This window comes from Anopheles funestus, chromosome 2RL (assembly GCF_943734845.2).
Source record: "Anopheles funestus chromosome 2RL, idAnoFuneDA-416_04, whole genome shotgun sequence".
In the NCBI taxonomy this organism is placed as follows: domain Eukaryota; kingdom Metazoa; phylum Arthropoda; class Insecta; order Diptera; family Culicidae; genus Anopheles; species Anopheles funestus.
The window spans coordinates 12,928,644-12,942,048 of NC_064598.1; the positions used below are offsets into that span (position 1 = coordinate 12,928,644).

At 43.2% G+C, this 13,405-nt stretch overlaps 2 protein-coding genes across 7 annotated transcripts in view; one reads left to right on the top strand and one right to left on the bottom strand.

The window, feature by feature from the left end:
* LOC125764951 (ATP-dependent DNA helicase DDX11) overlaps window positions 1-13,405 on the bottom strand; it is a 77,722-nt gene that overhangs the window by 34,141 nt on the left and 30,176 nt on the right. Inside the window, exon 4 of one of the 3 annotated variants that reach the window (XR_007418499.1) lies at window positions 5,725-5,954. The exons of 1 other annotated variant lie outside the window; for it this stretch is intronic. Coding sequence is in view for 1 of the 2 variants with exons in the window: in XM_049429716.1 (XP_049285673.1) it covers window positions 5,947-5,954 (8 nt within the window). In the remaining variant the exon portion in view is untranslated. Of the gene's footprint in view, window positions 1-3,276; window positions 5,955-13,405 lie in introns of those variants that run through there. One more of the 3 variants, XM_049429716.1, reaches the window with a different exon arrangement.
* LOC125764974 (activating transcription factor 3) overlaps window positions 1-13,405 on the top strand; it is a 52,591-nt gene that overhangs the window by 12,122 nt on the left and 27,064 nt on the right. Inside the window, exon 3 of one of the 4 annotated variants that reach the window (XM_049429760.1) lies at window positions 9,323-9,420. The exons of the other annotated variants lie outside the window; for them this stretch is intronic. The gene's annotated coding sequence lies outside the window, so the exon portion shown is untranslated. The remainder of the gene's footprint in view (window positions 1-9,322; window positions 9,421-13,405) is intronic. 4 annotated transcript variants of the gene reach the window in all.

The following is a 13,405-nucleotide window of genomic DNA, read 5'->3' on the forward strand; positions in this document are numbered from 1 at the left end:
GATGGCAACAAGCAAAAATCTCACCAAATTCCCCCAAAAATAAAACAGCAAACAACCTCCCGTTGCTGCAGCGGACATCCTTCGTCTGCGCGAGATGAAGTTGAAACGCTGTGTCACTAAGCGTAAGCGGGGAATCCGATTTGGAAGACGGGTAACAAGCAAAAGGAACTTCAAAATTTGGACAAAAACCGCATCGCCACAGCCACATATTTCTGCATGCAGCGTGGCAGGTTTGTGGCTGACTTTTTTGCTGGCAACACTGCTCACGAAGGCATTGCAAAGGGGAGGGCTAAAGCACACATACATCCACATATACAAACACTAAAGTTGGCCATGAATCAGGAAAAAAGACAACGCTGTTGCATGCGTCAGTTTCGTGGCGCCATCTGGTGCATTTCTCGATGTCTTTCGGGTAGTAAAACTCAAGTCGAGTTTTGTCGTGTGTCCAAAAATTTGGTGTCCCCAAAAACAATGCCAATTCCGTGTGCAACAGCGGAGCTTGTGAGAAGATTTAGCAGCGGTGTTAGAAGACGGTGCTACATTTTTGTGGATTATAGCCGCCACAAACAGGGCAGCCATATTGCACACGGAGCGCGTGGTCGTCGTGAACGTACTGCTACTGCCATCGTACAACATTGACCTTAATATCGGTGGGAAATATAAATCAAATTCATCCATAAATAGTGCCAAAGTGGAAACGGGCGTGTATGTTGTTGCTGTTTCCTCCCTTTCTCGCTCAGCTTCGAAGTCATCGCCACAGGGCGAACGAATTGCCGTCAATTGTGCTCAGTAAGCTTGCAGCTCTAAGAGACCAACCAGTGGACAAGCAGTTGCACTGTCGATCTGTTTTACTTGCGAGGATCGTTAGCAAAGAGTGCCATTTCCTTCCAAACAGTTTACGCATCCCCCTCTGCAAAGAAGACATTTCTGTTGACAACTGGATGCGGCCTCGAAGACCTCGGAAGGCCTCGTTTGCCGTTGCAGAAATGATCAGTAATAAATCACGCTTGGTGACGGTGGTGGCTGCGTGATTTTTGCCAGTCCAGGTGTTAAGTTGGCGCTGTACATTTTAGCGCTTCTACAAATATGGTGTAACTTGTAAACGAGTTCCAATGCAGAAGCGCTCCAATGCACTATAATAATAGTGTCGAGTAGTTAAGTTACAAGGTGAAAATTACACACTCTTCTTAAATTTATGACACTGTTAAGGCACGTAACAAGAGACGAGTACGGATGGTTTAACGTTCAAATCCTTCACATCGTTTCTGGATCTCGAACGATGCTCTCCCAATCGCAGCGACGATCATTAACGTTTTGCGCACGCGTTTCGTTGATACGCTTTTAACCCCAACTCCCTGTTGAGTGTTTTCTTCCCCATCCATACCTGCACATCCGGTTTCACACGGGCACGTTGTGCACGTGAGCGTTTTGTCGTCTTGGCCCATCGCTCACTGTCAGCGCGTCATCATTAGCATCAAATGGCACGATATAAAATTTACAAATAATTATCGGCAATCTATGGGCAGTGTGTGGTGGTAGCTCTAAAATAAACGAACGATGCACCCACCCACACGGCCCACACGTTTACCGCCGGGTTGCCCTTTTCCCCATTCGTCGGCCACTCTCTCTCTTTCCCCCAGCCGTCGTGTGTGTGTTGGAGTGTGACAGCCCCCGCGAGAGGTAATTAACTTTGACATTGAAAATCTCGGCAAACCAACGGTACGTTTTTTGTTCGGCTAGAAGGAAAGAAAAGTACCGCGTCCAATATGGGTTTGGACGGATGGTGGGAAGGTGAGCTGCGAGATAAACTCACCCCATTTACCTGCTGAGAGTGAGAGAGTAAACCACCAGCCAGCGGTACTAAAAACTAGTTAGGTGCGGTTAGTTTTTTGAAAGATTTCATCTCAACTTCAAAGCGCCACTTCCGCTCTGTGAGCGTGGCATTATATTGGTTATGCACCTTCGCCCGTGGGTTGTGTTGGAGGTGGAGGCCTATGTATGCGTCCGTTTGCATACAGTATGTGGCCGCGCATGCACATAAATTATTTAATTTCATTGTGCCCAAGCCACCGCACGCTGACCATCGCTCCAGCTCAAGCCCACGGATGACACAGCGAAGAGGATGATGAGGCAATGGGATTAATCTATCGATCGTATCCGTACGTAAATACGCAATTCGTGAACAAACGATTCGAACCACCTGTGTTTGCAAACTCTTTCCCGAAAGGTCGTTTTATTTTTTGATGATTTATTCGAGGCGGTGCCTGCTAGCAAAAAATAGAGGAAGAAAACGAAATCCATTTAGAGAATTATGGAAGTAAATAATTTAAATATTTTATCATGCCGCTACTAGTTTACTGCTCTCCTGCGAAAGCCCATTATGGTTCTATTATATCAGATTTTAAGCCTTAATTATGCCATTTTGAGGCGGATAAATAAACACCTCCGGAAATGGTTGTGTGCACCTTGAACTCAACATCAAACGATTGCTAAAAGTATCACCAAACCGGCGCATTTCACGCTGTGTTTAAATCTGGCAAACGTTACTTCTACCACCAAAATGTCAAATCTATCAATAAACTACAATTTCAGCAGATGCTTTATTTGGTGCCTTATTTCACCAGGCGCTATCATAAACGTATGATCGCCGACAGCAGCATGATGCTTGCATCACACGCGCTGTAAATTATTTTGCCGACGAACATTCCATCGTTTGTTCCATTGCCGGGCCTAACCACTAATGAACGGGAGAGCCCACCCGAGAAGTGTTTAAATCTAATTTACACTGTGCGCAGTGGGCGAAAGTGATACGCTGCTTGAAGTTTAACGATCATTTTGGAGAAGCCATCTTACTGTCCCAATTACGAACGAAATGAACGCACTGCTCGTTAGCTTGATAACCGAAAAAGAAACAGATAAAATTCACCCCGAACCGTGGCGATTCCCCGCGATCGGCATAAAGATAAAGATGAGCTACAAAGCGCAAGCCGTGAAATGTAAACTTTGATCGATTGAAGGTCGCACGGTGCTAGTAGCATCAATCAACTTGTTTTATTTAGTTTGTTTTTCTACACTCCATCCCGGGGACGTTCCAAAACGGGGTAAAAAAGACAACAAACGATAGCGTCGCTACATAGTGCCTTTTGCCCTACGTTTAGCATAACAACTCTATTTCTACCACCGAAATGTTATCTGTTTTTCTTCCCCCTTTTATGGCTTCCACTATGAAGCGTTACCTTCTTTATCGTTTGACTCTTAACTGATGGTGGAAATGCGTTTAATGGAGGTGAAGCGTTGAAGATGAAGCCGCCACTGATGTTGAGGTTTGGTTCCTAGAGCTCAGTGTCAAGCATGCGACAACACAAACGATCATGCCGCCGTACGGTAATTGACAAACTCGCTCTCTCTCTCTCTCTCTCTCTTCCTTCCCTAGTATTGTCCCACAAACAATCCCAATGTTCAATAGATCAATCTGAATTTGATTTGATTATTGTGCCCAATAGAGCGTAACAAATGCGTTAGCGCGTTATGCAATGCGTTACGTACCTTTGGTGCACAATCCACCAGATGGCGCTTGATTTATTTTAAGTACTTCAAAACAAGCATAAAAAATTTGCCCAATTAACATTGATGAATGGAGAATTTTATCTAAAGGGTATGTCTCTTTTGCTCCCAAAAAAAACCACTACAAGCCATTTCTCTTGCATGTGCGTCGCATGTTGCCCACCACCCGTATATGGGGTTATTGGAAGCATATATAGTTCGGTGCTGCACGAAAGAACAGGAAAGCGGAACAAAGTTCAGAACGTTGGCGCCAGCACGATGTGGCGTGTGCTCAGCCAGTGTGACTTTTATGGCGTTATTGTTATTTCTAAATTAGGTCTTCAAGGCTCCGCAATTCCCATACCTTCCGTTCTGCCCACCCTACTTGAATTCGGGGATAGTATGCCGGGTGACCCGTTTTCCAAACCATTCGGCGACACAGGGGCACGCCATTTAGCAATGCCGTGCAACAACAAACTGCAGCCTAGAAGGGGGTTCGGGATCTTTTTTTTTTGTTGCTTTAATGGCATCGACGGAATAGTTGCCGGGAGGGGGCTAGCACTGAAGGAAACACCTGTATGGCCTTCCTGTTTTAACTGGTACCCCGGAATGGCCGGGCTATGTGCTCGTGCTTTGGCTTACAATGGCGAAGCACGAAGAAGCGCAACAAAACAGTTGGCGCACTCAGAGAGCAAACAACTAATCTCCGACACGGCGCAACGGGAAATGAACGGGCTGAAAGATCGAACTAGGAAACGCTGGCGCGTAACGGAAGGACGCGCACCGGAGGATGAGGCTAATAAAAAAGCGGTGCTTAATTTAATTTAGTTAATTGAATCGGCTCGTTGCCAGCGCTTTCCTGCTCCATTGCCCTGCCTGGGAAGCGGCGCTGTTTGCAAATGTAGCGACCCCACATGGAAATGGCATTTGCAGAGTTTCCTCGTTTGAAGAAGGCTGATCGTGGATGCGATACAGATAGGGGAGTGAATCAATTCTCCCTGCAATGCCTTTGATTATAATCGAGCCAAATGCTAAATGGCGATTATCTTAATCGATTAAGAAGTGGGATAATATATTCCAAAGCTAAATCTATTAGCAATGAAATATTTATTTCTACTCGACTTTATATCAACATTTGAAATGACTTTAAAATAATTTCTCCAATTCTCACACGATCATGTTGTATCTCTTCACTAGTGGACGTTAATTTCTCCTTAATTGTCACACCAGATAAACATTGTTTATACATCTAATGCGTACGCTAATTAAATCCAACCCACACTAGCTCTCCGAATCCGCGACTTCCAGAATGGATGCGAACTGTTACACGCAGCAAACTTTCGCCCGTTTCGAAACAGTTTGCGTATGTGAATTGTTTGCACTGTCAACAGGGGCTGAGGTCCCAAGGAGCGCCACACTCTTCAACCTAATTGTACTTGCGTGCACTTCCGTTCGCCAGCGTTTGCATCGCTGCATGCAATGAATAATCTACGGGTGTGAGACGATCGTGTTGCTTACACAGCCGGCCCATATGTTTGTGTTTGGAATGGTTGCATCTTGCGAAGGGAACCACATTGCACACCTTTAGAACCGGAATACAGACTGCCTAACGAAGCTTAGTATAAAACCATTTTATTTGAACCAAATGGTATGTGTTTGGATTTACACCAGACACTATCCTATTTATGCAACAGACACGAACATTTTCGTCACGTGTTCAAATTTGGATCAATATTTTGCTCTCCTATTTGCATCTTTCTGGCTCAGATTTCAACACAAATAATTGCCACAGGGTGGTTTATATGAAGTAGTACAAAATTCAAACTGTCATTACTGTCAAATTTGTACCAGTATTAGTACATTTCCAGATTGACATTTCGAAGTAGACTCTCTCCCTTTTTCACTCTTCCTCGTCGTGACAGAACATAATATCGGGTCTGTACTTTTATCCCGCATAGATCTACCCAAACGAATGTTACTTGTGACTTTCCGCCCAACAAAAAATTGCTCAGTAATTGCGTCCTCATCCTAAGCAGCTTCAAGCACAATGGAGCAATTATCAGGACGATGTAAACCAATCCATCGCCCTAAGTATTTAACCTCTTCCAACCACGAACCGATTGGGGACCGATCGGTGGATCGCTAGAATGGAATCAAATTTCATCACGTCTTCGCACTTACCTTCGTAACTTCGCGACAGATGACGATGGCGGATGAGGCGCCTCCAAGAACAACACTGCCGCCGACGCCAGCGCAAGTACGTCTACGATTTGTACCCGGAACGTGGTATTTGTACGCTTCGGTATGTCTCCCGCACTCATCTGAAACCTATCCAGCACGTTGGATTTCCCGACATCGATTTCTATGAATTCAAACTACCCGAGCCGATGGGGGGGGGGGGATTTATTTCCCTGTAATGAAAAAGGGGAACGCGAGAGGAAGTTTATAAATAACACTTTGAGAGATAAAATACGACACTGATTCAACACTCGGCCGAACCAAAACTGGTGCAGCATTAGGAAATCCAAATGTGCTTAATAAAATAAATTCGTCTTGCTTTGTTGGGGAGAGAGCGAGTCTGGTCGCAACCGCAATCATAAACAATGGCATCGTTTTGTGTTACGCTCAAAATCAATGCTTACGGTTCGTACTTTGCTCCATAGAATATTTCATACATTTTACGACTTTATTGAGGTTGAGTACATTTCCATCTATACTACACGTACGAAGTTCCGATAGTGTACTCGATCCAATATCCAACGATTGTTTTGTGCTGGTCATTTTCTTGGAAACACACCATTACCGTAATTTCCCACACATCTCCGCATGCCCCCTCATCTACCCCCGTAAACATTGTTCCACCTTGCTGAGAGGGTGCGTTTTTCATCACTGATAACATCCTAACCACGGTTCATACCGGCATTACAAAGTAAACCCCACAAGGCGTATGTTGTAAGATCGGAAAACGATAACGCTTACGCTAACGAACGCGACTCAATGTTTGTACAATGGGAAACAGGAGCTTGCCCGGATGCAACCCCACCGCCATCCCCAAGTGGGGTTGAATTGTTTGCTAAGTGCATGTGGGCTAAATAAGGGTGTGCATTTCTTTACTATCGCAGTACCGCAAAATGGCAAGCGAATCCGAATATCGCTTAAATCGCCGTGTATGATTCATCTCAGAACGAGTCCCGGGCGATAACAGTGGAAACATACATAAGCTAGATAAATGTGCGATTCGCATAACATATACCAGCAAAACTTGTTACTTGTCAAGACGCAAACGCACGTGTGAATTATTCCACTGGACATGATTTATTTCCAACGCGTTTTGTTCGTCAGTAGCAGCATGTTTGATGCATGTGATGAGTCGTAGAACCCGATAACAGGTTCTAAATGCGTATCTACTACGATGGGATGGGTGTCGGCGTTGGGAGTATGATTACAATAAAAGCTAAAAAATATTACTCCTGAACTCCTTTTCTGGCCACAAACAATCCTTCGAATTGTCGGTTAGATGAAGAACCTTGACGATCGGTAACAATGGCTTGATGATCTTTAGACTAAGCTTTTGCATTTTTTTTCGATCATCGCTGGTCCGGAACACTTTCAGGAAATTAAGTCTTATTTCATTTTATCTATTTCTTCTACCCAGTATTACTGAACGTAAGATTTACGTGTTGCATTCCTGTAAAGAACCCAGAGTACATACCGGGCGATGCATCATCGTTCTAACCGAAATGATCTATCGGACAGTATCTAGGGCAAATTGGAAGTACACAGTTATGATCAAAGCACTTTTCCGTGTGCGGAAAGAGCATTCCAAACTGACACGCGAAGTGAAAAAGGAAACCGCTTTCCGTAAGAGGAGCTACAACAACATCTACCATAATAAAAACTCAAGTGTTTCACCGATCTTACACACCAACCGTCTTGATGCGAAATTGTGAAAAAATAAACATTCAAACGCTGGGAGCCAGCCATCAACTATCAGAGTTCCACTGAATAGCAACACTTCCCCGCTTATGTTTCTGCGCTTGCTCTAGCATTAATGTGACCTTATTGCATGCTTTTGCAAAACATGAAACAGCTCTTCGAACCAAACCCCAGGAAAGTGAAGATGCCGCCGAAGATGCTTCCTGTTCCCCGATCGTACCGATGTTGTTGTATATTGATTTTTGAGACGTTGTAGCACTTAATTCTCTAGCACACAGCTGCAGTCGGCCGTGTTTCGGTGTTCGTTTCCCTGTCTCACTGTTCCAACCAGTTGGGATGGTTGCAAGTGGATGACGAAGATGCGAAATAAAACTCAAGCTGCCTGCCAGGGTCGATTAACACATTTTCGAACATTTCGTTTACTGCTGCTGCTGGCTGCTTGAGGATGTGCATCGTGGCCACACATGCACAACATGGGGAGAATATCAAATAAATTTTGAAACCGATGAGATCTTTCGAAAACCGACACGTACATTCACGTGCGATGCTGGATGGAGTAAAACCCTCCGAAAAATGAGGTTAGAAATTAATAACTGTCAAAAACGGGCCCGGCTATGGGCGTTGGTGGTAGTGCGCGATGTCGTTGATGCTATCGCGCTGTCATACCGCTTCAAGCGCGGATCTTACGCACATGTTTTGTTTTGAGCAACAATTTGTATTAGTCGCATGTTCACGGCGATTTCAAGGATTTCGCCGTGCGTTGGGGGTGCAATTTTTCATTCCACAATTTTATGAATCGTTTAACGATGGAAATATGTCATATGCAGTTGGTAGACAAAAAAAAGTATCGCAATAGTTAGTAGACGTTGCAGCTGTTGTGGGAAAAAATACTAAACCTAACACATTTTGCAATACATACATCGGGAGTGAAGTTCTATTGAATATTTTTGTCAAACGCTTCAAACGCTGTGTACAACACAAAGGAAAACCTCAAACTTACGTTTTACCGTTTGAAAGAAGCAAAAAAAGAAAAATCTATCCCCAAACATGTGTTTGCAGTAAATTTTGTACATTTTTGTCAGCATGCCAGCTCGAAAGTCAGAGAAACCGATCGAGCATGGCACAGGCAAACTCACTGAAATGAAAGGTTTTTGTCGACTTAAAAAGAGGGCCAAGAAAAAAAACACTAAACATTAACGACGAAATGCATCGAAAACTATGGCGTGCATGAGAAACATTTATGTGTTTCTTCTTACTGCCTAAAATTAACTGAGTTTGATATCTTCCTAAAAGTGCTTTGAAGTGCCATATTACTACCTATTAACCCGTACGAATAAATGCGCCCTTTTATTTATTTTGTATTTTACATCTCTGTGTTGTATGTGTGTGTCCGTCCGCAGCCTTTACGAATGATTGTTTTGACAGTTGAGCAACAAACGATGCAATTGTGCAATATAAATCGCACCAGGCAGAGAGATGCGCATTCCTACAAAAAGGTGCAACAACAGCAACGCGGCAAGTGGTAAAAAGGTCAAGCGATTTGCATTTTCGGACTGTCGTGTTACGTTTTCAAACACTAACGAACGGCTCTGTAATTCACTTTGACAGCAATTGTCAGCGGAATGTTGACAAATGCTTTCGCTCGATCGTTCCCTGTCAGCACTGTTCTTCGTAATGTGTTTTTGGGGATTAGTATTATCGTTTACGCGGGTCGGCAAAATATACACAGCAGTAATGTTTCTATTAATAAAATTTCCAACTAAATTATACCATTTAATTATGTTAACCTGTTTGCTATCTTAATGTGATTACGAAATAATATTTTCTCTTTTATTTTTTGCAGGTAATTTTCACAACCCTTGACCCACATCGAATGGAGTTTTACATCAACCTGTTGATTGTCCAACTGCCTACAGAAGGAATAGTTATCGTACATGAAAAGTAAGGACACTTTGCGATAGGTATTTTAATTTAAAAATCCACTCCCATTTATTATGCACTTGGGTGCCCATTTTACCCCAAAAGTGGAACGATATGGAACGTTCTAACCTTTTGCACACTAACCTTACTTACTGCGTAAACCGAACCGGCCGACACCTGTTTTCTAATCACGAATGTAACACCCATAGCAAAATGACTTATTTAATGGTTTCCCTCCCCATCGGTGGAACCGTTGTAGGTTGTTTATTTTATTTTTCAACTCCCGCCGGGGACTGTTCATGGCATGCCTGTACACGTGAGTGTGTGCATTTGGATCGATTTCCCCTGGCTAAATGTTTACAGTGACTTTAGATTCATGTAACCCAACCCGGTACACCCGGTGGCAAAACGTTTTGTGGGATAAGAAAACGCAATATATAAAACGGCAAGCTTTCATGCTGCGCCTGTCCGTACGGTAGCATAAGTCATAAGTGAACTTGAAACGCATGAAATGTGCGCATTTTAATCTGCGCCAACGCAGCGGACCGACCAGCTGGCGCTAACGTTGATATCTCCCCCCCCCCCCCCCCCAGACGACCATTTATACCGATCGTACATGCGATCGGGAGTCCTACGCGCTTAAACACCACGCTCGAACGAGAAAGCGTAATTGATTGATCTTGTGTCAATTTATTTCGCATTTATCTTTTCCTTACGTTTAAGCGAATGAACGAAAAAAAACGCACATTGTATCTGGGAGGGCAAAATTTTAAAAACACTGAAAGAATCTACACATTTAATGGAGATACAAAAAAATACTTAGATACTATTTGGTTCTTCACTCACAGTGTGGCGCTAGTGTTGCTTATCCGATGGCCTTCAGTAATCACTCCCTCGCGATCGTTATTGGGTTAATCTATCACCCCTAGCGGTTCCCCTGTTTACAACTGTTCTCCACACCCTAACGAACATAACTTTTTCTCCGATTTGAAGCTCAACACAACACACCACCTTCATACGATGATCCATCAATCGAGCTCATTGACGTTAAGCAAATTATGACAGCTGCAGTCCGGGTTCGCTGCGTCTCCCTCTCTCTTCATGGCTTGCCATACTGCATGCATTTATATGCCTTTTGGACCGTTCCTCTACTTAGCGTGGAATGCTTTTGACGAGCTTGTTGATTATTTATAACACCCTCCCTTTTGCGTGCCGGTGTTACGACGGCTGAGATGAAGTTTGTTTTTTTGCCCAGATACTATTCTCTTTTCCCTTCTGTTAATACCAGGCGGCTCCATCGGATGATGATTGTGTGTGTGTGTTTCTGCATCTCAATTGCAAAACCGTTTCCCATGACATGAATTCAAAGAATGTCTCCCTGATATGTGATTATTGTTTTTTTTTCTTTTTATGTGATTATTGTTGGGGTTCATTGTTTTTAAATCTATTAGTAGAAAATACGTAAAATGAAAATAGAATTGCAACAAATAACATTGAGAAAAACTGATAAAAGTATGAAAAGCATTCATTCACTACGATTAAGAGTTCATGCGTTGAACGCATCTCTCTAGAACTTTGCTTCGGAATGCATTCGCCACACAAAGCAATCCATTTAGCACCAAGCTTCACCGAATCGCACTTGCCGTTTAAACTCTCGCATCAACACTTGCCCACGTGTGCGTACCTAAACGGGGATGGACAATCGGTTCGGTTCAACGAGCGCAGACGGTCGAGAAACGCACACTGTCACCATGGGTCACTCTGTGCAGCACGTGACGGTTGAAAGATACCGCCATCGGTAGAAGTAAAAAAAGCAGAGGGCAAAGGGCATCACGCTTATACGAGCAAAAAAAAAGCCAGGGCAACGCAAGAGAGAACATAGAAAAGAAAGGAACGTCCATTCCATGATGAGCGTGCATTATGACACGAAACGGTGATGGTGTGGCCAGAGTGGCAAGAGAAACACGCGCAACATGTGACATTCGATTAAAATTCCCACATCCGAAGGGCGCGCACGTCTCGGCACAAATACCTCCACATGCCAACTGTGACCGGCACAGCTTCAGCTTCACCGTGCTGTAGTGGCTCCGACCAATCATCTGTGATGGTGTGCGTAAGGCGCGTTGTTGACAAGTGCGACAATGTGGCGCGCCTCCACCGGCCGTTTCGATCGACCGTTGACAGCTTGCAAATGGAGATATTCCGCAGTTGGGCCACACTGGGACGAAATGGTTTTTGTGCGTTGTGTGTTTATTTTTTTTTGCAACATCAATTACTTTGTTGCTCATGATGATGGGTAGAAAGATAGTACAATTTTTAATATGATTTCAGAAACATAATTTTTAACCCGATTTTTTTTGCCATCAACCAAACATGAACGCTTGTAAAATTGATTCAAACTACGATCTATAAAAAATATGTTCAAATGCTAAGCCACAAGATCATGGGGAACCTCCGATCAATAAGCTTCAATTTAACATATTCTAACACGGTAGTTGCACACACTTCCTTAATAACCTATTTCTGTGATTATCGATACGAACCGGTGTTAGAGGTCCCATAAATGTCTTATCACTCTGCAATCAATATGTAATCTTATTTTATTGAATCAATTAAGCATGCTTGTTACACGCTAATCGTATGCATTTCGCTCATACATGTCACTTGTTCCAGTTTGATTGATTGTCAAATTTATGGCAACTCTGTCCCATTTCTGTGTAGAGGACATTGAGACAACAACAAAAGATGGACCTAAACAATGAATAAAGCCTGAAACTTTGTCCTTACTTCTACCTTAAAGCACTACAAATCTTCACAATCGGCAAGGTCACCGGTAAACGCAAAACGTACCAAAAACATCAACATATGCTACGTTATGTTGACTTTTCTACGGATAAACAAAAGCAGTAACTCTTCCTTAGTAAAGTGCGTTTGTGACCTTCACCATAGAGAGCGTTTTTAGGGATTCGTTCGCATTCGGAAGCTATTAAAACTATTCATGGCTTAGTATTCATTCGTTCCCAAAATGTATATTAACTTTCCCGCGACAGCTGTACTCTTCCAAGTAAATCCATTTGAAATGTTGTTTTCCCAAAAAAAACCCAACATCGAAGGCCATGTTCTGCTAGCCATGCACACAATGTTTGCTTTTCGATTCAACCTACACCAACCGGATAGCGGATCGTTTTTCACAATCGATCAATACCAGTAAAACAGCAACGTGAACGGGACCAGTATCCCCAGCCCCCCAGCATCTAATCTCCGGAAGCTGGCCGTCATGTGTAAAAGCAAACTACGTTACTGGCGGCACAGATGGAAATGTCGAGGAGGCGAAACAACAGACAAAAAAAAACGTTCACACGAAACGCTCGGAACATTTTAAAAATAGTTTCCTCCAAATTGGTTTTGAAATTTTGTTCACCATACCACGTGGTTGCGTACTATCACGCAAGAAAAAAATTGCGCTAAAACGTCGACAAGATGTCTAGTCGAAAGGGGGGGAAAGTAAAGAAGCATATTTTTCTATTCACTTTTTTGGCAGACAATTAGGGTTAACATGGGAAAAGTAAAACCTATAACTTAAACGTCAAACGTGAAGATTTTCTTTTAAATTTCCATTTCCGGGCGTAGGCATAAAAAAGACTTAATGGTGTCTAATTATAGCGCCTCCGGACGTCACTAGTGATCTGCGAGATTTACAGCAAATAGCAAAGGACACCTTCCTACACGTACGATCGATTATCGATTTGATTTTTAATCAAACCCTATAGCTTTACGAACGGTTCATCAAATAGCAATTCACTGCAAACGATGCCTCTTTAATGTGTTTAATCCGTTGTGGTTTATGGGTTAATTGCCTGCGCTTTTATCGAAGCAAGGATTATAGCGAACCTGTTCGCCTCAAACCTCAACTAGCATACACACTATAGTATATATACGCCACATCAAACAGTCATAAAACAGCGCGCGTCCCCACCACAGCCAACGTAACACAATTAGCGTCTAC